Source organism: Agelaius tricolor, unplaced genomic scaffold (genome assembly GCF_023055355.1).
Source record: "Agelaius tricolor isolate 1412-34295 unplaced genomic scaffold, bAgeTri1.0.p SCAF_1, whole genome shotgun sequence".
NCBI classification, from domain to species: domain Eukaryota; kingdom Metazoa; phylum Chordata; class Aves; order Passeriformes; family Icteridae; genus Agelaius; species Agelaius tricolor.
In genome coordinates, this window is record NW_027269261.1 from 42,911,893 (window position 1) to 42,936,775 (window position 24,883).

General features: G+C 39.2%; 1 protein-coding gene across 2 annotated transcripts in view; it reads right to left on the reverse strand.

Annotated features, from left to right (window-relative positions):
- GALNT2 (polypeptide N-acetylgalactosaminyltransferase 2) overlaps nucleotides 1–24,577 on the reverse strand; it is an 89,215-nt gene extending 64,638 nt beyond the window's left edge. The window contains exon 1 of one of the 2 annotated variants that reach the window (XM_071431585.1): nucleotides 24,349–24,577. In XM_071431585.1, coding sequence (XP_071287686.1) covers nucleotides 24,349–24,471 — 123 coding nt within the window. In that variant the 5' untranslated portion in view covers nucleotides 24,472–24,577. Of the gene's footprint in view, nucleotides 1–21,590; nucleotides 21,834–24,348 lie in introns of those variants that run through there. The other variant, XM_071431596.1, reaches the window with a different exon arrangement.
- Nucleotides 24,578–24,883: the final 306 nt, after the last annotated feature.

Sequence of the window (24,883 nt, forward strand, 5' to 3'; positions counted from 1 at the left end):
GAATGCTACACCTGCTACCAGAGGCTAGAGAAACTGCAGTGCCTGGGAAGCTTTCTGTTAGCCCCAGCAGGCAGAAGGTAACAATAAAACCTATTTCTTCCCAGAACCACAGTCCAGGATCAGAACCACTAAACCTTTGTTTAGCATTGTGATTACTAAGAGACCTTTCAAAAATATTAAGAACTATGAAAGACTCACTGGAGCTGGGAAGGGAGTGATCAGGAAACTGAACACAGATGCCTGTACACCCAGTGTGCTATGCAACACAACCTACCCATCAAGGGAAGAGTGCTCTCTATCTATTTACCAGACTTTTTGCCTGCAGTAAAAGAACAGAGCTGAATGGATAAAGTGGCTAAGGAGATCAGATATGGAAGACAAGAAACTCAAATGGAAATGGTTGGAGTAATAATGTAAAGAAATTGCAATACACTGCACCAACTGTAACCTCCCTGTCAGAAATCACCAGAGGTCCCATCCAAAATACCTCAGCTGCATGTTCCACCCAGACTATCAGGCTCCAACTCTTGTTTTAATTGACAGTCAAGTTTCAAAACTCATCATTCAAGGGAGACTAGTGCAGAAGGAAAAACACGCATTTGACTTCACTGACAAATCGCATTTTAATCATCAAAACCATTTTGAGAAGGTGGCATATCTGTACATGACTGGCTCTACTGATTGTTCACTGATGACAAAGAAGTGGAGTTCTGAAACTGCAGAAACAAGATACAGCCTCTCATGTGAAACCAACCTGCCAAGTACATCGCAAAAAAAAATTTATAGATATTTCAAAAGAAAGCCATTAAGGAACATGAGACATATTCATCCTCCCAGCAAGATGTTTTCCACATCTAACACAGGGCCATTAAAAGTTGCACAGGGGTGTGAGGGTTGTAGCAAAGCTTCAGAGGGCACACTGGCAGCACCTGTTTCCTGGGCAGCACACACAGCAATGCCAATTGCACAGTCAGGAGGCTCTTCATAATGAAACACTAAAAAAACCACCACATGTAGAACAGGCCCACAGATTTTATATAGTCATCACAGAGACACACAGCAAGTTGCATCTCTAAATCAATTTCAAGAACAATCAATACTCCTCTAACACACCAAGCAGGCTAGATAAGTAAAGTTTTATTTTCACAATTGCTTGTGAGTGTGCTTTATAGCAAAACCAAAAAACCAGAATCAAGGTCTGCTTCAGTACTAGGAATAATTTTTCTGTGGTCACTCTGCCATGAAATCACTATAATCTCTCTATTTTCTGAGTCAACTAAAGAAGTATTATCACAAGAAGTGCCAAGAATATTTTGCCTTATCTAAAATTACAACCCTATATATTCACAGTAAGTGAAGAAGTATTTTAAATCTTCAAGGCTATACGTGATACTTTTAAAAAAAATTGTTACAGAAAGCTATGGGATATTGTGTTTGTACTTCTCATAAAAAAGATTCTAGTATGGTAACTCACTGTACTGCACATAAAATACTGATGATTGAATCTCTATAAAACCTTCTTGGAGTTAGGAGAACTAGAGGTGCATCTTCAGCAATTTATACCTTAATTCTTGAAAATCCATGCCAAGTTAACAAATAGAACATCACAGAAGTATACTGACAAGAGTAGTATACATTTTTACCCTCTACTTTAGGGACTCAATTCAGATATACAACCAGTTATGCCAGCTGGCAAATCAAAACACAAGTCTTACACTCTAAAAGGCTGAAGAGCATCACCAGAATTTCGTCCTCTTCTAGATTTATGGTTAGTGTTTCTGGACATCTTTCAATTTCCTGCAATCCCCATAGATACTTGCTTTTTACAATGAATGTAATGCAATTGCAATGTAATTATCTTGCTAACTGACAACTAGAGATCTCATTTACAGATGCTCCACATTTAAGCTTTGTATGGTGCTTTGTGAAACGTAACTGAACTTTCTATTACCTGAATTCAATTAGTAAAACCCAACAGAAAACACAACTCTTTGCTATCCCAGACTCCAGCAAAAGAACTCTAGAAGTGGCTGGCAGGTATAAGAACCACTGTAGAGGTAGATGTGCCCAGCAAGTACCACCATTTCAAGTCAGCTAATTCTACAGCTCCTGAAGCTCAAGGAGGCCAATCACTGTGATTCAGATTGTTTTCACTTTTACTTAGACAGCCTTCAAGTGATATTTTTGTGTCTTAAAATATAGGCTGGAAGAAGACAACTATAACTAGAACAGGAATTTGCACCTTCTAAAGCAGGCTTTTGTCAGCAAAAATCTAAAGCACTACAATCAGTCAACACTTAATTATCCCTGGGATGCAAGAAATGAAGATGTAATCAAGAATGATTAGAAAAATTATAACTTCAAGTTGTGCAGGCTAATACTGGCACTACCTTATAGAAATCTCAGGGTTCTAAATTGTAATTTCATACAATTTAGCACTAGGACTTTCTGAAGACACAAACAAACACGAAATAAAGTAGGCCATGCTTGTTTCTCCATTTGTAAATTTGTCAGGGTTATACTCCTGTATGCCCTGATGGCTGATGAAAGAACATACAAATGCAGAAAAAAAACATCACAGCCAACACACAAGGGCTACACTGAGGTATTTAAAGATAAGGAGTTGTAGCACTCAGGGCATGGTTTCGTGGCAGACTTGGCAGTGGTATGTAAAGGGTTCAACTTGATGATCTTAAAGGTCTTTTCCAACCTAAATAATACTGGGATTCTATGTAATCAAGCATTCAGTAAGCAGATTACAGCTCATTGAAAACGTTAACAATGCGGTAATAGACGTGGTTCACACCAGCTGCATTTACAACAGAAATTCAGCATGCCAAAGGGAACAAACACACCAGCAAATATTTTAGAAGTAAGCTAAGGTGAAGTTTTAGAAGTGAATTAACATTTTGACTTATTTACATTTCCTAAAAAGTGATGATAAAGCACAGGTGTTTGGTCTACCCAATATCACTTTAAAGGCACAAGATCAAAAATAACATGCTTAAATTCATTCTATGATCTACCCTCTTTTTGCTAAGACCCATCTGCTCCTCCAGCTCTACAGTGCCCACTCCCTGTGCTCTGCCAAGTCTTTTCTCCTAAAGCAGAGCAACTATTCCTACTGTGCTGTGTTCGTAGACTTTGGTATACATCCTTACATATTTTCTTCTTCTGCCCTTCCTCAACCTTTACTGTTTTGTTTTGGGGTTATTTTTAGCTTCTTTTTTGCTCCCTTTCCCAATTCTCTTTTCCTACCCCTTTGCTTTATGGGCTGCAGAATAGCTAAGTCTAGAGCAAACTCTCTAGCAAAGTACTCAGCAGTACCGCCCAGTAAATTATCTGCTGCTAACTATTGATACACAGTAATTGAGATCACATAAACCAATTAAAGTTAATAAAATGCTTAAAAGAGGCCTCCTGCAGGAGCCCAGACTCACACCTGAGCTAAACTGCTTTAAGTTAGACTGACATTCACAAGGTAAACAGAAAATTGTTTCCTTATCACTTCTGCTTCGCTTCCAGATGATGCACTGCCTTACCAGACTTTATAACCCAAAATAAAGGTTACTGGCACAAAACTCTCAGAAAACCACCTAGGGATTAGTGACACATGTTGAAAGGCACCCAAACTTTAACAGCAAGTCCGAGAACACATGCCCACTTCTCTAGCATGTTGTCTAATAACCCACTGATTACATGAAAGGCCTCACACATTTATTGGACCTCTACCAAGACTAGTAACTGTTTTATATCAACGGTGCTACACGTTGCTACGGTGCACTTCTATTTCCTCAAAATGTGAGGGTGAACACATCTGTTTAGATTTTACACACACACACACTGCTCCAACTGCTGAGTGAAACAGCAGTGATAACCAAGAGGTTTTAACATGTGTGCTCATACATTTTTCCTGCAGATAGTATCAAGTCCTTAGAGGTCCATGGTCATGCTCCTAATGATACAGAAGCCCCTTTTTCCCAGCTGTGTTTAAGACAAGCTGGTGCATTTTACTACAACGTAAATGTGCCTATGAACTGTGCAATGGATTTAACAACTACTCTCTTGCTTTACTATCTTTCCACAGTTTTAAGTAATGTAATTAGTTTCTACTCACTTAAAGAGCTGGACAAGCAGAAAATGAAAAAACAACTGAGTTTCACAGTACTGTTACATGATAAAAGGGAGAAGGTAGAAGAATCAAGAGTAGATTTGAGCCTGAAAAGAAGGGAGGGGTAGGAAAAGGTGGTTTACTTTTTGTTCTCTATTCTCACTATCCTAATCCGTTATCAGACAATAAATCAATTTCCCTAAGCTGAGTTTGTTTTGTCAGTGATAGCAATTGTTCAGCGATCTTCCTGTCCTTACCTCAACCCACAAACTCTTCATTCTCTTTTCTCACCATCCTAATGGAGATGGGGAGTGATAGAGCAGCTTGGTATGCACCTTGTGGCCAGTTAAGTTAACCCACCACACTGGGCACAGCTGAATGAAGTGCTATAGTCATACACTTGACTTGAAAATGAATAGCCATCAAGCATTCTTGGTGCTTCCAGAATCTCCTTTCTAACTTGTGGTGTAAAGTATTTTTTATACAATACTGTCATACAAATGCAGTCTTATCATGGCTAGAGAGTAAAATCTTCCTGACAGTGTAAGCCACATGCACAAAACCATATTGTAATCCAACCTAATGTGGTGGAGAACGGCAAAGCATATCCTACTCACCTCAGAGAGCCAAGGCTGACAATACATGGTCATTCACAAACAGGAAGAGCAGGTCTAATTTCCATTGCAACACAGACACACTGCTGTGTTTCCAAGGCACTAGCTATTTCTGCTGCAGCAATTCCATGGGCTTGCACTCTACTGTAGTTATGAATTCACCCCACAGTGCTTTTGACAAAAAATCTCACAGACAGCACAGCCCAACATGCACAAAGCAATTATTTTGACTTAATTCCATCTACAATGGCCTTTTACAATGGCACTCGCTAGAATGTTTGTAGCTATGAGTTCAGAGTCTGTCGATATTCCAGCATAAATCCAAGAATCAAGAATTGTCACATTACAAGAAAAAAACATCCTCACAAAGAGTAAGCACTGAGAAAATAACTGAATGATTTTTATAGGCTACACTTATTACTGTAGAATACAGCAAAACCAAAGAAGAAAGGGTATTAGCAGGCCTGGCTGTGAGGCTTTCCTCTTCACTACTTGCCTTTTAGACACAGAGATTCCAACATAACACAGAATCACAAAGTCTATCAAGTTGTCCATAGGCTTGTTCTTTGGAGTCTGACTAGACAGATTAACCATGAGAAGCTACCTATCACACTGCCTACCCCAAAAGCAGGGAGGAGATGGAAGCCTAGATTGCCTAGCAAGAAAGTCATTGTACTTCCAGAAGTACCAAAATACCTTCACTATTAGTTAACAGATTCAGCTTTTCAATTTTAAAATTTACTACTTGGATTTTAAAAATACCCTTAAATACTATTGTGCTAATAAGGGTGTATAGAACCATGCAGCCTCTCACCCCTTAAGAAGAGATCATCATAGACACTTGTATAAACACACTCTGTCCTGCACAGCTGTCTGAGAAAATTAGGGAACTGGGAAAATTAGTACAGTACCTAAGAGTCGAACATCAGACTTCCTTTTTAATGCAGTAACACCTCTCTTCAGACTCTTCTCCTTAAGTTCCCCCTTCTCCGCAAGAAAGGTCACAAAGATTCATAGCTAAAAATCAGTTTAAAACTAACCAATTCAATCAAATCAGCTCTTCTAAGCACATTCTTTGAAAAAATAACAATAGTTAAAACTATCAAAGCCATTCATTTATTAAACACAGGAGCACCTGTGTTCAACATAAGAATTCCATTCCCCTAAACACATATTCTTCTTGAGAAATTAAATTCTGAAACAGGAAAAGGAAAACCTACTTTTTCTCCTTTAGGAACAACTTCCATGAAAGTTTGTGCAGAATTAGGAAGCTTTGGGTCTTGAAACATTTTCTAGCATGACTGCTTTTGCAGTTGGTGCCAGCTTGACAATTAAGTATTACATTTCCCAAAACTTCAAGGCAAGGATCATTCCACCAAAAGTCTGAAGCTACCAGATGCACAATATACAGAAGTGGCCAATTACTGAACTAGTCAATCAGCAATTACAGTGAATCAAGCATATTTGAAATCTGTCTCTTAACAAAATAATTATGTCAGTTGCTTTCTGCACAAATTGAGACCACTTATTCATCTTTCAACAGGTAAGTGCCCATGGAGTACTTCATAAGACTTGCTTTCTGATCAGAAAACAAGCTACTCAAGAGTATGGCAATACTACTATTATGGCAATGGGAAAGAAAGACTCCATGAAAAATTTAACCTTTCCATTGGAAAACCACACTAAATTGACAAAAAAAAACCCTTACAAGCAATCACATGGTTAGAGAAACAAAAAACCCTTAAGAGCAGTCATGTGGTCAAAAGGAGCAATGGCAGGCAAGAATTCCAGTGTGTTGCTGTCAAAAATTAAAAGCCACTGAATGGATTGTTTTTTTTCTTATATCAGAAAAATACTTACATTGGCTTTGCCAAAGTACAAAAATGTATAGCTTACAACCAAAAATTTTAAAACCAGATTTTAAATTCCAGAAATCACTCTGAACTACTTAAAGCAACATTTCAACTACTGAATCTAGCTGTTGACATTCAGCTTCAAAGGCTGAATTTCAGGGGATTTCTGTATTATTGTAATTTCTACCCATACATACATGTTGATCGCCTGCACCAGTAAAGCATATTTCCCTGCAGCTCATATATTGTACTCTTGTCATCACTACACATCAATATCTGCAAATCTCAGACATGAAAAGCAGAAATGTTAATTTTTATATCCCTCTCACTAAATACAAACTCATCAAGGGTTTGAAAGTCAGTCCTCCAAGCCAAGCAATTGACAATGTCACCAAGGCAAGAGAATTTTCAAAGAAAAATATAGAGGGTTATATCTATTTCACGGAACAAATATCTTAGAATGTGCAGAACAAAGATGGTTGATTTTGAATGCAACTAAAATAAGGAAGTCGCTACATCACCACTCTTCAAAAACAAACCCCCAAGCCTCTGGAGATATGCCATGCCACACAAATTCACAGACTCCAAGACTGCTGCTGCAGCAGATTTCTTTGGAAAAAGAAAACCCACAATGAAAATAAATCCAGATCTGGCAGAAACTCTTTCTCAAAATGTCCTTGTGAAGCCATCTTTAACTTAACCTTCATTCAAAATGTTTGAAAAAAACTCGTACCCAAGATCAGTTTGAAACATCAAATTGCCTGATGCAGCAAACTGAAGCGCTGCCTCCCAGCCTTCTAGCACCCAACACACATTCTCACACAGAATAAGTGAGTGGGGGGTTTTAAGACCATTATATTCCTTGGGTTCTGGTTACCATCCGCATAGCATTGTGTCACACCTTCTCACCAGCAGGAAAATAATCACGTTATTTTCCTTTGTTTCTCAACTTCCCCCTCTCACAATGATTTGAGGATTCACAAGAGGGAGTCAAAATTATTCTTGTTTTATTACAAAGTTTTTATAACTCCCTCCTCAGAGGTTACTAGTCTGCACTAGGGGCCAAAAACATCAACGGACAAGAAAGGGAACTACAACAGGAACTACACAGGTATTTAGTTGGAGCAGCCTAATATCAGGAGGAAGGGAGAAAACAAAAGGGACAACACGATTACCTGACACAAAGAAAGCCAATCAGCACAGGAGGAAAACCTACTCGGCAACCTTTATAAACCTAATCAAAGCTCCCTTCCTGGAGCAGAGCCAATGATGAAGCTCGGTACAGGAACAAATTAATCATCTGAACACTTGATTATTAGTGTTGAAAAACTGAATACTGAATGCTTTTCAGTATCATGTTGAAAATAAACATTAATTTTAAGTTTGGTAGCCTCTGTACAACTTCTGTATAATGATTCAAAGAAAGTCTACTAAATCCTACTTGAATTTCAAGCATTTGCCTACACACCAAAATTTGTTTATAGTGACAACTGTATGTGGAAGATGCAGTTCAGTCTCTGCAGAAGAAAGACTTTTTTATACAGAACAACATGCTCCATCAAGAGCTACCAGGAGCTACTTGATCTCCCAAAGGTTATCACTCTCTTTAACTGTCAAGGAAAAGAATAGTGTATATTAAAATTTCATTCCTCTTAGTTTGCACTGCACACTGAGGAGAGGAAAAAGAGGGGGAAAAAAAAGAAAGGACTGTCACATTTTTAATTAAGTCCACTTATGCATTAATCATGACCATATGGTCGTGGTATTATGCCATGAAATAGTTCAGTAACAGTGCGTTTCCTCCAACAGACAAAAATAAAACACAAATGACCTGTACACATGGATTTTATTCTACTTCCTCAGTTCTTTACAGAGGAAATTATTACGAAGTCCTTACCCTTGTGACATCTCAGGTCAACATTTCTCTGGTTTGGAACACATGTTCAACTACAACTCTCTAATAACCCAAGATGAAGAAAACAAGGTGTTGGTCTGCAGCCTTAAGTAGAGAATTGAAGGCTCCAACAGCACTTCTGCTTCAAACTGTAGCCCAGAGTAAATGGTGATTTTAAAAAAGCAATGAGATATTTTGCTAACCCCAAAAAGAAACAAGCTCCAGCATATCTAGGAAGTCTTAAATTGTAAACAGTACAATAGCAAAAATATCACGAGCAGATTAAATTAGCCTTTATTTATAAGACATAATACTTTCCACTTTCACTCAAGCAGACAGTTTATAAAGTAAAATAACACGCTTACATCAAATGGTAAAAATATTTTGGAAAAATGGGGCCTGTTATTTCTTGTTGCAATAGTTGAAATCTCCATTCCAACTTTTTTTACAGTAACATGACAAGACAGATTTTGATTTAGGAAACAAAGATGGACAGAGAGAGATGCTGAACATGCAGCACATTCAGAATTAGTGCATCTCTAATGGCAGCTGCAAAATAGAGCCTTGGCAGATCAACATTGTTGTGAAATAAACAGCTTCTCTCAATGAACAGTCCAAGCATACCACTGAAGTAGAGTTTGAAAAACCACATTGCAAAAATAGAAAACAAGTTAAAATTTGTAGGTACCCAACCCCAGCATAAAAACTACACTGTCAATTTAACTTCCTTTTCATAATTGCAGATCATCTCTCATAACACCTTCTGATCTCTTTGGAAATAAGCTGAAGTGCAACATTAAGATAGGCATTGACACTGCTAGAGCCAGTGCCTATGACTAGCAGCAGTGATGGCCCAAGCAGAAAGGAAGACTGAAAAACAAGTTCAGTGCCAACTGGTTTGTACCACACAAAGACACTGAATGCAGCTGAGGCCACAGGCAATCCATACTCCAAAATCTGATGCACTGCTAGCCAGAAGTTACTGTGAGTTCTCTAAGAGCCATCAATGCAAAAAAGGGACATAACCTAAATCCAGTATTTCAATAGCTGGAGTCACAGTGATGGTTATAGTAAACTGAATCTTCTCTTAAGAGATTTTTCAGTACCTTAATTTTGCCAGTTGTGAGTTCTCCCACCCAGAGGAGTATTTCCAACAGTCTTTGTAACATCATTAGTGGCGACACAAAACCCAGATTTTTACAGATTACTGTGATTTGAAAATTTCTTGGAAATGTATCCCTCAAAAGTGGGTACAATCAAAATGACCTGGTGTCCTAGTATCATACACTGTGACTATCGTATCTTAACTTAGATTTGAACACTCATACATAACATATTTCATTTCTCTCTATATATGCCATTCTTCAGAGCTGACAAAAAAGACACCATAGCACCATGACAGATAAAATTTCCATTTCTAGAAGCCTCCTTCTCTGCTAATGCAAGTCTGAAGGCAGCTGACTGTCTGAGAAAATCCAATTGTCATCTTTAAAATCCAAATGTGACTGAAAAAGAAATACATCAGTGTTGTCAAGAAGTGACAGAATGGTCAAGCAGAGGTATACAAGAGCCCAAATAACCAAACAAATGTGCAGAGAACAGCTTTCCACTCATGTTTGCTCTGAATAGAAAATAACTGCTTTTGCCTTCAAGCAAACTTGGTAAATAGGTATACTGAACAGCTCAGTCAGAAACTGCTTTGCTATTCTTAGCACAGAGACTATTTATCGTTTTGTAAAAGTGAAAGCTAAGAGAATTTAATAGAATAATTAAAATTATATATTGCTGCCATTAGTACAAATGAACATCAAAAAACTCTGCAGCATGGTATTCTCCCAGATTTTCTTCAGTTCAACTGGATTTGACTTTCATGCAGAGTACAGACAATACAGGCATGGTTTTATACTAACAGTAAGATTAGTAAAAACACATTTGTTCTCTTAGGGCTTGCAATGATTTTCTGAGATAGACAAAAACAAAGTAAAAGGCTACACATCTTTAAAATACCTTTCTTTTTTTTATGACCTGCAGCTTATCTTCAACACATTACTTCCTTCTCTACACAGGATGCATCGCTGGCAACTGATGAAAATTATGTACAACAGCTACTAAGCCTTTAAAACAAAGTAGCAGCCTGTATAATTATCTCTCCCTTTTCTGTTGCAGAACACAAGTAAAATGTCAGTGTGTGCCAGATACTATTAAAATTACTAGATTCCTGCAGCCCTTCTTCCTTCACAGAAACACTGGGTTTGGGCATCAAAAATAGAAGCAGCCAGTTCCTAGCTTAAGTTACTTACTGAAATATTGAACTTTCTTTTCATATTCTACCAGGATACAATCATTTAATCATTTAATTCTTAAATCTAAGACCATAAGAGTTCTAGTTAGTGAAAAATAATCAAGAGTCCATCTAAATTTGTCTTTTTAAGCTTTGGTTAGACAGTAGATTTCCCAAGAATACTTCTTACACTATATTCTTTATTGCATGGCAGGAATATGCCCTGTCAGTTTCAGTAGTTTTCCATTCTCGCATGGAAAAAGAACAAGCAATTTATTTACACAGTACTTAATTTTTCAACTATGTTGATATGAAGAGCAAAGCTGCTAGAGATTGAAATACAAACCCAGGAGCACAGCACAGAAACTGGGAGTATAGAACCAATACAATATCTGCTGCACATATTCAGTTCTCAAGGGAGTAAGAGGGCAGGGTATGTTAAAGTCACCTCTCTTATTTGAATGGGCATAAGAGCTAGAACTGCACTTCCAGAAAAACCAGGCAGAATTAAGTTAACAGCTGAAGAACTACACAGTGCTGCATGTGAGACAGGCTATACTAGCCCAAAGTATTGAGGGAATTAATCTTCAGGTTAACACGGACGTGAAGACCACACATTTATGCATGCTGGCACTCAAAGAAACAGGAGGAATGTAGCCCCTACCATGTCATGCTTCTATTCAAAGAGTACAGTTGGAACAATTCCCATCTCACCAGTAGCTCTATCCCTTCTAATATCATTGCAGTAACTGGAAAGCACTGCTGTTCACTGGCAGCCCTGGGAAAGCTTTGTTTTCTCCCTTCCAACACAGGATAGTCTGTGGAAGAAAAGAATCAAGTGCTTGATCATTGTACTGGGGCAAATAATAGCATTCAGGCATGCAGCAACAACTCTGACTTCCAAAACCAGAAGGAAAGCCAGCACTAGCACTTCCTATCATTCCACTGCCATTTTCTTCACTGTTTGTATAATGGCAAAAAGCCATTCAAATACAGGAGGAAAAAATTACTACACAATTATTGTCTTAAACTGATAAGCCAGAAAAAGAAGCCTAAACCATGTCACAAGAAAGCAAACATGCTGCCATCCCAGCTGATATAGCCTACTGCCAGTAAGAGCATGAGAACAGTCTAAATGAAAACATCAGGCAGTTGCCAGAACAGCAACTGACATACTTCCAAAAAAACTCTCCCATTGGAGACTCTTCTTCCTCCAGCTGACAAAAGAATTCAGTGCTAGAAATTTGATATCCACAAGCCCTAGGTGATCACAAAAAGCTTTTTAATTACTCTAATAAGATGCTTATGTGAAATCACATTTTCCAGACTGATCATTTAATGCTCCCCCCATCACCTTCCTCCAGGATAGGGAGTGCATTACTTTAGCCTACAGAACACAAATGCAGACAAATATCTTCAACTCACTTGATATCAAGCTGCGTTCCTGCAAAGTTCATAAACCAAGCAAGAATACTGTATGAGAAATATGCTCACTATTGTATGAGAAACAGCAGCAAACAAATTATCAGTATCAACAAGAAGGCCACTGTCTTTAGTTTTAAACAAAAAAACCCCAAAACACTGAGAACAAAAGTCAAACACACATTTTGCCAAAATAAGTTCTACATCTATCTTCATTTGTATAATAAAATAGAATCTCTACCTAAAAACCTGTCTAAACTAATTATGCTTTAAAAAAGCAAACACCATGTGCCATCAGGTTCTGACAACACATTATGACACTACAAGAGGAAAGGACACAGCTAAGTCATATAGCTAAGGGGATAACCTACATAAATATATAGCTAGCAATAAACTCAAAATAAGATGGTATATAAGACTCAAACAAAAAAAGTATTAATAATCAAACCCAACTACAGGCATTTGTTTTGCATACATAAACAAGTGCTTAAAGCCTTAAACTCAGATAAGGTCAGTGTTTCTGTGGAATATTTTATAAGATATTGTCTTCTTAAGCACAGCAGGGCTCTAAGCTCTACCAGTCACATCTTTTTTAAAAGAAGACAATGTCTTCAAAAGCTATCAAGTACCTACACCCACCAGCATCCAACACCTTGCTTATTCAACATTACAAACTGCCTTTCATCACAGACTGGGTGTACTAAAACCAACACTTCTTAACATAGTTTTTCAAGTCTCTACAAGATTTTACCAAATCATTCAAGTAAAAGTTCTCTTAAAAAAAAATCTTCAAAGCACAACTGAGAAAGCAATCAGTCTTTACATCAATTTTCTTCCATACTTCTACAATGGAAACTTATCTCAGAAACAGGGATAACAACATCATGAGATGACAGCCACAATCACAATTAATTTGAACAAATACCATGACATTTCCAAACTGTTGCCTGCCCCTGAGCTGTAAGCTGCTCTTAGAAATAAACAATACAATATCACAATTCTAAACCAAACTGAACACGTGTGAACTGAGGGTTTCAGAAGTGGTCAGCATCAACCACACTAAGATTAGACACTAGACATGGTTCCCTGCATAGCCTGACTACTGTACCAGCTCCAGATCCATACTCCAGTAAGCTCAGCAAGAAGCACAAGGTCACATCATACCTCAGTGCTGAAGACTGAAAAGCTTGAGCTATCTTTTCCATATGACATATAACTTGGGACATTATAACTTCTTGAAATCCATTCAATTACTGAGACTTAATCAATAAAAGCCAATTATTAATAAAGTTTGCTGAGTACAAAACAACTCTGGTTTTGAGCAAAAGGCTCAAAAGAGATAACTACATGAGAATTTCTACCATATGACCACAGCTAACATTCACACTCAAGTATCTAAATCCTACTGGGAATAAACCCTTTTCTAAGTTCATGGTGTAGAAATAACCTTAAGGTTATTAAGACCATTGGTTAAGACCATTCAATCTTTGGCACAACAGAACCAGGACTCTAAACAGCACTACAACACAACGTTCAAAAGTGTCCTGAGCAAGTGGTGGTATCCTTTCACCACTCCTTCCAATACAATTGAGCAATTTTTACAACATCCAAGTTTACCAAGAAAAGGATTACTTATACAGAAACAACCTAGCAAATGGACTCTGAAACTGTCAAAATATTTTCTACATGCTTAACTAAAAGAAAAAACAATGACCAAATCTGAAACATCTGCAACCACTAGGGAATAATGAAAACTGAAAAAAAAATTTTTTGAAAAGTCACACACCATGAAAATCCATGTGTATAAAATCAGGTTTTGCCCAAGTTTCTGGCTCTTAGAATAGCACACACATGACAGACAACATTAAATGACTGCAGGCTGATTTTAACACCTTGACGCACCTTGATTTTCTCACTATTGTTCCCAGGATGCAAGAGGCATCAGTTATCTCAGTAGGTAACCGAAATGGATTTTTAAGCAAATAGCTTTTGCTTTGTATAAAGACAGATATTTTAGGTCTAAGCTAACATGAACATCAAAATCAATCTCTTACTTATTTTTACTAGAGAATATTCAGAAAGTATTGGGAATAACTGAGAAATTGTACCTTAACAAGACATACTGCATTCTTATCAAGCCTTTCAGAAACCTGATAGCCATTGTAGACAAGTCTTTCAAAATGTTTTTTTTTTTTTAATTCTCTGACCAGTGTACATTTTGCCCTAACATATTTCTAAGTCTTGTGATAACTCGGGGTGGTATCAACAACCTGTCACTCAGTTCAATCTTTTCCCTAAGAATCTACCAGGCTAAACAACACTTGCATTTATATCTCTATAGGGAAAGAAGTTTCCTCAAAAAAGGGCCTTCAGACATACTTTTTGCAGTACAAGTAAGTCAAGTCTCTCCATCACTTTTTGAACATTAGGCATGAAAGCTAAGAATGTAAAAAAGTGCTGATGTTTGCTAGCCCACTGCCCACTACTTTTCATTTAAATACTTATTTCAGACTCCAAATGCCTTTTAATTTAATTGTTAAGACCTTTAGATTTTTAATCTGTACTTATTAACAGAAAGCACACAGGTTAGCCTATGTGGTGGGGACATAGTCATTCTTAAAACCTCTTAAACTGATAGATGGCTATCAAAGACATTCTGCTCTTTTAGGAATCTAACCCCAATTTTCTCACCAAGTCCTTACAGGACTTGCTACAATTACTGTTCACCCACAGCACTTTCAGAGTACACCCAAAGAAAGGTATACACTGTGTCAGCGGGACAAAAAAAGAACATTTCCTTAGCTAAAACTTTAAACAGTAGTCACTAACATAGCGTACATGTGTTGTAACTATTCCACATGGTGGAGCAGTTTGATGTTTGCTGAGGCTAAATGACAGAGCACATCTTCATTTCAGTGGCTGTTGGCAAAGCAGCACATTGTGCTGTAAGAGCACAAGTCGGAGGACTAAAGACCAGCCTCGATTTGCTCCACTCAGATAATGCCAAGGCTGCAGTTGATGGATGGGTGTGCCACTGCAACCGGAAGGACTTTGGCATTCCACTGCAGCAGGGGCCACGCCACCACCCATAACAAGAGCTTATTACACTGTCTGGACAACATGTGCAAACCTAATTTTGTGACACACTGACACACTCCAGCAGAGAGATATTGCAATTCCATCACCCCCACACTCTTGGTAGGCACACATACCACAGCAGCAGTTTTGCCATAGGGGCATTTCCTAATATTGGAACAATGTAACCGCTAAGAATCTAGGCTGGTCCACCATTAGCCTGGAGCAGTTGGCTACCAAATGAACTACTTTATGAGGACAAAACTTTCCTTTTCCTTACCAAGGTCCCAAGAGAGTCAAAGTGTACTTGAGTGAACAGACTTTTCCATTTCAAATAAAAGAAGCAAGAAAAGAAAAAATCAAGCAACCAAAAATCCTTCATATCACCGAAGCATATATCCATTATATACACACACTTGTATATTTATTGACCATCTGTAAACCAGGCCACATAGAGAAAATTTATTTTAGTAACAAATTTCAGCTGTGCTCGTATCTCCAGGGTGGCTAAACATTTGGAACTTAACACAAGGAGAAAACATTTTCTGGCCATCAAGTCATAGCTCTTTGAGAATTCATGCACAATAGCATTAGCTGGGTGCCAATTCTTTGCATAGTCTTTTCTTGGCCAAAGTCCTTTTGTTCGAGCAGATCTGTTACTCAGTACAGGCGGTCCATTGCACTTTGATAACGCTTGAACTCAGCAGAATCTCTAGTTATTCTCTGCTTCCCTTAATAAAGCACCCAGGTTTTATGACAATTTTACGGCTTCAGAAAAGTTATTAACGACTGAACTTGCAACCTTTTCAACAGGCTCTTTTTTCCATACAAGACCACAGCTACAAAGAAGAGAAATCCAAATTATTGCCTTTGATGTGCACTACATAGCAATTTCAGAGACATATGGAATGCCCTAAAATTCAAACTTGCTGTTCTTTTACTATCCTGTTCTTTTCCCATTTGAATTTCATAAGCAAATCTCAAAACCAACATCTGCCTGCATAGTCCCTTTACACAAATGTGCTCCTGTCAGTTGATGGAGCTATTTGAACTTCCATATTTTAACTTGTTTAAATGACAATACAGGTACCCTGAGCAATTAACAAAACCAGTGTATAAAACAGGGATAGTGGGAAAAATTAAACCATTTAGACAGATGAAAAGTAAACAAGGAAAAAAATAGTCTTGATAGTAATTTTAGCAGGCTACACTGGAAGCCAGTCATATTAATAAGTTACCTTGATTTTGCAGAAGAAAAACAGCTTTTAACATTCAATGTGACAGATCCAAGAAAAACACACAAACAAACAAAAAAATCCTATCTATAAGCCAAATATAAATTTAAAATATGCTACATTCCAACAGGGGATTCAGTTCATAGAAAAGAAAACACACACTGATTTTTTTTTTAACTTTCTTGATCATTAATGACTTCATGTGATACAATAAATAGCAGGTCTACTTAATTCATGGTAAGAACACATGGCAAATGAACATTTAAGTGAATGACAGCTAAACACAGACTTTGGATATGTCTATAAGATACAGGCATACAAAAAATTCATTCTCCAAGTAATGGAGGAAAAGGAAAAAACATCAGACATTCAAATATCTTCACTTACACTTATCAGAAAAGGTCCCCTGTGTGAAGATTCCTGTGAAGAACTTTATGGACTTAGAGGGAACATGAAATGGTTCCATTTCTAGTGTTAGCAAGATTCTCTTATGCCATATCTTTAAAATCCCAAACACACAAACCCAACATTTTGATGTGGACACCTAACTTTTTTTCCTCATTTTCTCTCCTCAATCCATCCCTTATTCCTTTGAAAGCTTAAATTAAAGGGAAAAGCAGAAGAGAAGAGGGCACCTTACTTAATCCAAAACAAAAGCATGAAAGACTGCACCCAGGTTTTAAAATTTATATAGCTTAAGATACCACCACTTTGCATTACATGATGGCAATATGTAATTTTAACAACCTGCTTAGCGTTTCCTTCTGTAACACCCACACTGATATTCCACTTCCACAATATCCTGATATATTCGGGCAATGACATTCAGCCCCATATTCCTGAAAAAATTGCAAATGCCTCACTGCTTCCTGCAGATTCATTTTTAGAATTCAAATGATTTGCCAACACATGGCATTGCCAACATATTAGCAATACACATCTTCTCCTAAGTCCTAATAAAAATCACATTTAGTTACAATGTTACTGTTGGGCAGGGAGTCAAAAATGTTTGTACACCACCCGGCTATATATTGCTTTGTACCACTATAGCTTAACCACTGTCAAGAGTAGGTCATTTAAGAAAAGTAATCAGAAGTTACTTAAAAGTGGATCAAATCAACTTAAAACAAATCATTTGCACTGACTTAATTTGAGCAGTTTCTATTCACAGGACCAACTGTATCCTAATGTTTTCCTTTCAAACTGATTTAACTTAACCAAAAGTACTATATATTAAATTATGTATAAATTATATGTAGCTACCAAAAGCCAAGTAAACCCATTTTCTAGGCTGCCTGGTAGTATTGTATTGAACACCTTCTAGGCATGCAACAAGGGTCACTCTGTTGGGACACCCAGCTCTATAACAAAGGTGTCTGTTCTATTCTGTAGTAATGAAATGAAAGTATCAATGAAAGTATCAATGAAAGCAGCTTTCCAGCAGACAATAACACTTCTCTCATCTGACATACCATCATTTTAACCAAACAGTACCAGTTATACACAAACACTTAGATAACACATCACATTGAAAAACTGAAAAGGACAGGCAAGTCAAAAGGGGGAAAAAAAACAGGATTTCCAAGGAAAAAATGTAGAATGCTCATGTAATTTTGAAGACTAAGAATTAAGTTTGCTAAAATTTGTTTACACAGTTAATATGTTTATTCTAGGCTAGTGTAAAGAATAAGTGAGGTAGCACCATTGAGATGAATTTCCATTTTTTTTCACTTCACATGAAGTCATATTGTGCCTTTTCTAAATTAGAAAAAGGTGCTATTCTACCACTTTTTATGTTATATCTTTAGAAGTGTCTAGAACACATGGAAAAAATTACTGGCATTTACTTGTAATACACCTCAAATCCCAAGAATGATGGAACAAAAACAGGTAAGGCACATGCACAATTAGTTACTGGACTACCTATCTGTCAAAGGACATCACTACAACTTACAACCTTTGTACCAGAGATTGCAGAAAGCAGCAAACCACAGCAGCAATGGAATAACACAGGAGCACAGCAAACTACTACAATATCCACATGAAAGGGAAAAGTAACAGGGAAAGGTGGTTAACTACCCCATTTGGTATTAAAGTACCAAAGAAGTCACTCTTGTTTCTCCAACCCCTTCTATCCACGGCCCTGCTCTACTTCTGCATTTATGAAACAAGCAGCTAACAGTAATCCAAGAGCCATAGCCTCTGTATCCCTCATCAGTTTCTAACCTAGCAGGTTGCAGGGGACAACACAAGTCTTCTAAGCAAAGAATTAATTTCTCAGTGTCAACAAACAAAATACTCCCTCAATGACGCATTTTAAAAAAGAGAGGAAAAGCGAATACAGCTACAGACCTAAAGAGACTGCACAGAATTTGTAACAGACCACCTTTTCATTGTACCCAAAGTTAAGTCTTATGAAGTAATCCATAAAAATAAGTGGTTGAAGTGCCAAAACAGTAATTTAGTCAATTGACATATGTTAGATTAAGAAAATATACATGTATGACATTTACATTCTATTGAGAAGACAGATTTATTATTGAAGTGCCTGGGCATTTAATCTCTTTCCCATTTATTACAGAATCATAAAAAAGAAAGATCTATTAGCAGAAACTGTTACCTGTTATAGAGAGGAACATAATTTTCTATCTCCTTGCACCTTCTAGGAAGTGAATGATACAGAAAAGGACATACGACAATTTGACTTTTTTAACCTCTGATATCTTCACTTGTCTCAAGATCAAGGTATCAGAAATCACATTCAATGTCACAACACATAAGGGACTAAAGTTACATTAAAAATGATGCAGCAAAGTAAACAGTATTTAGAAATTAAATCAGGTAATGCCTTCCTGTGATGAAAGAAACCAACAGAGTTGAAGTTTAATCCCTTTGTTCACATACCTCAAGAGAAACATTCAAGTTGCACATAAACAGATTAATGAACTTAAGTCAACATACATTTCCTTTCCTCCTTACCTAAACCATCAAAAAAGCACTTAGGTATACTAAATCTGTAGTTTATGCATGAAGAGAGGAAGAGTTTATTACGTACATGTCAATAAAAGCCTCCTTTACCAGTAACTGAAATAGTAGAGGGGTCCCAAAAAAAAAAAAACAAACGGAAAAGAAAGCTTTGTGTACGCTGAAAGGAGTTATTTTAAAGTTTTAACCATAGAGAACAAGAATTTACAAGACTTGCTTTTTTTTCCCCTGCTTTACCCAGCAATTGAGACATTTTTAATCAGTCACATACTCAATATGAAGCATCAGCCTTTATCAGGTGAAATTTATTTCACCTCAGCTAGCTCCAGTACAGTCACCTCTCTAAAGTCTGCTTTTTAATAAAAAAAAAAGCAAAACGAACAAAAGGGAAGAGAAGGGAAAACTAGCACTATGTACAGGATAACCAGTTCCACAGGAAAAGCCTGCCTCCTTGTGGCTCAACTAGCTCTAAATTAGATTTCTCCAGTTCATTCCATTACACCCAGTAAATCTGGGGAGCCAAGAGAGTAAGAGCCTTCTAGTTCAAGGCAGTTTGGGGTTTTGGTTTTCAGGGGGGTGGAGTTGATGAAAAGGAAGAATGTTTCTAAATGTAGGAACTACCTGTGAAAGTGATCCATCACTCCTTACCGAAATATTGCTTTTAGCTTTCTCCTCTAGACAGGGGGGAAGATGACAGATGTTCCACTTAAAAACAACTGAGATTCTTTACATGGCAACAAATGCAAAAGCTTGTCAGCACTCTGGCACCTAAATCCAGAAGGCTACGAACCTTGGTTCAGCTGTGGCTTAACCTTGCAGGCCTCTCTGGATGCCTTAGCTTTCACCAGTAAATCCCCATTCTGCCCACAGATCTCCTTCTGGGGATGCCTCTGAGGAGTTCTCTCTTGGCAGCAGCAAAGCATTTGGCACTTTCAACAAGATGCAGACCTTCCTCTGTCCAGCGTGAAGGGCTCAATTATATGGAGCTACTTTCTTCATGCCTAGAAGAGCAAGTTCTTTAGAAATCAGCTGGAGCTTTTGGCTGGTTTTGGTGTGGGGTTTTGTTGTATTGGGTTTTTTAATTTCTTTTTGATTTCAATCCAGTCACTCTATTGTGCAAGAGCTTAGTGGTTCAACAACTTAAAATCTGTGTGACAAATATACAAATTCACACCAGTCTTAGGAGGGGATCACATCAGGATGGCTTTGGCTTTCTAACCATCTTGCAGAAGCTGCTGCATTTTTATGCAAGTCTAAGAGAGCATGAACTGCTTTTGCTCTGGGTTAGGAAATTCAACCATGAAAAGATGCGAACTTCCAGTCTCCACTCCAAAGGCTTTTTAATATAAAACACATTTAGTGAACATAAAAGTAGACCACTTTTTTTTTTTAGTCTCAAAATTGCTAGGCTTTCAACTTGTGCTCTTCTCTGTGACAGCCTTTGTATGGGAACCATTTCTCTAACCTTTAGACACGTGAATCAGACTCACTCTTTCCAATCTACAACTCAGTGATCCAGCTGGAAAGGAGTCAACAGAACATGGCTCTCTCGTGTTCACAAAAATTTTGATTGGAGATTCACCAGATGGAAAAAGGGGAAAAAAACCCCAAAATATTTATATACCCTTCAAGTGCATCTTGAATGAGAGACTTTGATTCTACCCTTTTCTTCTTTTAAAGCAGATATTAAAAAAAAAAAAAAAAGTTGTCACACACAAAATTCCAGATGTGGAATACATCACTTCTTTTTACTACAGTTTTTATGCCTAGGTCCAGAATGAGAAGCATTGCACCCTTTTTTTTTTAGGTTGTTATTATTATTTACACATTTACCAGTGAGACATCTTGTGTCTTGTGCTTTGTGTGCTTTAGACTCTTTTCTGCCTGCTCAGAGCCTACCAGGCCAATATACTGCACAAAGAGCTGTGGACTGCACCACTGTTGAGGGGGCCAAAGACTTTATCAAGGCTGTACCAAACCCTGCAACATCCAAACAGCTTCACAGGTCTTATTAGAAAGGTTGTAAATGAAGAACCAAAATAAACAGGACCTCAGATTAACTCTGACACTACTCTAATAACAAAAGCAAATTTAAAAAAAAAATCACTCTTTTCTCTTACTCAGGTGCAATCCTGGCAGAGGGCAAACACCTTCAACTCTACTGAAGAGAAAGAGAATTGGTGCTGTTCAACACATCACAGGACTGGGTGCCATATCAAACAAGTCCAGTATGGCTGAATAACACATTAGGTCTGTGCATGGGAAAAAAAAAAAGAAAAATATAATCCTTATGGAAAAACACATTCTGCTTGTACAACCAGATCTGTAATTAACATGCAAATTACTTAGACAAATGAAGAACTATTCCCTCCTGGTTTTTGTAAATTTATAGACTAAAAACAGCAGAGACTACAATTTATTAAAAATTGTGTTCTCCTATAAGCAACTGTTTCCATTATATTGAAATAGTGGGCAAGTCAAAAGGACTATATGAAGTCATACACATCAAGAAATTTACTACAGCAGGGTTTCTGCTCCTAAGTTTAAGACAGTCTGTGTTTTTTGTTTTACACCAGTGCCTGACACTAAGTTAATAAGCCTTTTATTCTGATTCAAAAGCTATTACACTACACACATCTTCCTCTACTTACATTTGCTAACCTACGCTGAAGCCTGGGATTAAATTTTATGCTTCACTGACAGAAAATAGAATCCTAAATCACCAATCCACATATAATAGTTAATTTCCCCACTTGTTTCTTGTGGTCACAGTACCTACTTTCTTCCTTACCATGGCCCTACTTCAAACTTCCATATTTTTAAACAAAGCACTTGGCTTCAGCTCAGGTCTATGAAATGTCTCATTTTCTTGAAATTATTCCTTACTAAACTTTCCCAATTACCCAGACCAGTAAGGTTTACTAAATTTTGTGCAGAATGACACCAAATTATGCTACTGAAGCAAGTAACAGGTTCATTGATCTCTTAAAACCATAATAAAAACTGCTACTAATATTAAAAATAAACAGCAACAGGTTCTAGCAGATTAAACACCAGACTCTTACTTAGAAATACTGGCTTCTTTCCTATTTTATTCTCCCCAAGTCTTCTAGGTGACCTTGGGCAAATCACTACCCCCACACTGCAGCTTCCCCAGCAGTAAAAATTAATTGAACAGAATTGCAAATCTGTCTGGAAACTCCAAATGTAACATACCATAAGAGTTAAAAATATATTTCCCTATCTGCAGATATATTTGCCTTGATAGCTTTTCTTTATCCCATTATACAGCAGCAGTGTAAGATTGCTTTTACTTTCTAAATACACTCTGGTGGTTCTTCAAGAAAGGCTTTAGGCTACTGCCTTACCTCCTATCACATGCTTGATCTATTTCTGCTATTATATCTACTTTGAAGGACCAGGAGCTTGTGTGTGGCAATACATACTTACACTTCAATATATAACATCAAAAGTCGCTGTTGAACACATTCCTAAGGTACAGAGAGAATAAAAAACAGGACAGAGAGGCAATTATCAGCAAGCAGTGACTCATTCTCTAAACCCTTGCTCACATAAGTAGCCATCCAAGTATTTGCTTCCACAACCTGACACAGGAACAAGTCATCAGCATTTTTTTACAGGGAATACATACAGTGATGAACCAAACTGTATCAAAGAAACATAAAAATATTCCTCTTTTTATATATCAGCTACAACTACAGAACACTACTTTTCATTTAACAGGAAGCAGCAATTCATTAGCAAACAACACCGTTCAAGTATAGTGCACTTCATTAAATTGCCCTCTTGCCCTACTCTGGGTTTTCTGTAAAAAATTACAGAATTATGAGATGCTTTACACCTTTCCTATTTCAAAATAGAAGGCTTAAACAGCAGTTTCTAAAAGCTCTTGATTTTGCTAATCTTTATTGCAGGCAAAACACCAGAAAAGAAAAAGCACTTAATTTTTCTAAGCAGAGATAGTGGAAAGTGGGAACTTTGTCCACATCATGCCACAAAAACCCGTTCTGATCGACAAAAACGTGAACTGTGATGTGCTTAGCTTCCAGCTGTGCTCCCGATCGATGAATTACTACAACACCTTGGAAAATCTCTTTAATAACCTGATGGCCAGAATACTGAAAAATTACTCATGCATCGTCCGCAGGGAACTTCTTGAACATTAGTAACACTTGTAACATGAGCTGCTATAAGAAGGAAGAGACAGACCTTCCACGCCACAGACACGAAACATGACAAATCCGACAATTTCCTGGAATATTGCAAAACCGGTCGGAAAACGCTACTCTTCAGACACAGAGCTAAAGAGAAAGGAAAGTGCTTTGTATCCAAAGGGAGAATGCATTAGCAGCTGGGATCCTCGCGTGCTCTCTAGGTGGGAACACGAGCCAGAAGGACTCCGGTGCCGGCGGGGAATGCTGAAAGGGGCAGACGGGGAATGCTGAAAGGGGCAGACGCTCAGTGCCGGGAGCGGAGCGGGGCCAGGCGGGGCCCCCCCGCCCCGGAGCGCAGCCCCGGCCCTCCCCACCCTCCCTTCCCGCACCAACTTCCCCCGGCCCGGGACGTGGCCGGCTGCAGTTGGATAAGGAGCGACGCGACGGGGCTGAAATCGGTCTGAAGTCCACAAAGAAGCCATCTGCCTCCGGGAAGCGGGCTGGAGAAGGGCGGGCGGGAAGGGGGAAGGAGCAGCCCGGGGCAGTTTCACGCCGCCTGCAAGCGAGCGGCGGCGAAGAGATCGCCCCGGCCGCCGTCCCTGCTCCCAGCCCCAGGGCCGCGCAGCGCTGCCCCCCGCCCGGCCCGCGCCGCCCCGCCGCCGGGGCACGGAGCGGGCGCACCTTCCCCGGGCTGAGCTCTCACCTTCCTCCTGCCGCCTCCGCCGCCGCCGGCCAGCGCGGCGCTGCCGCCCGAGTACATGTAGTAGGCGATGCCCAGCACCCAGAGGAAGGCGAAGCAGAGCAGCAGCCGAGACCTGCGCCGCATCCTCCCTCCCGCGCCGCCGCCAGGCCACCAGGAAACGGCCGCCAGCAGCCGCCGCCTCCGCTCCTGCCGCCGCCGCCGCCGCCGCGCAGGGTCAGGGGGCAGAGGGCGAGCGCCCGCCCCCCGACCAATCCCGGGCCGCCCGGCCCCGCGGGGGGCGGGCCGGTTCCGCCGCCGTCGCCATGGTTGCAGCACGCCGGGCCGCCGCCTCCGCCGCGCCCGCGGGCCGGGGGCTGCGCGCCCCCCGCAGGGCGGGCACTGGCACGGCCCGGACCGGCCCCGCCCGCCCCTCCCGCCGCCGGGCACCCTCGGGATCCCCCCGCCGGCCGCGGGGCTCCGCGGGCGCTGCCTGAGCCGGGCCGGGAGGAGGGAGCCGCGCCCCGCGGGCAGCGGACGGACGGCGGGGGGGAGGCCG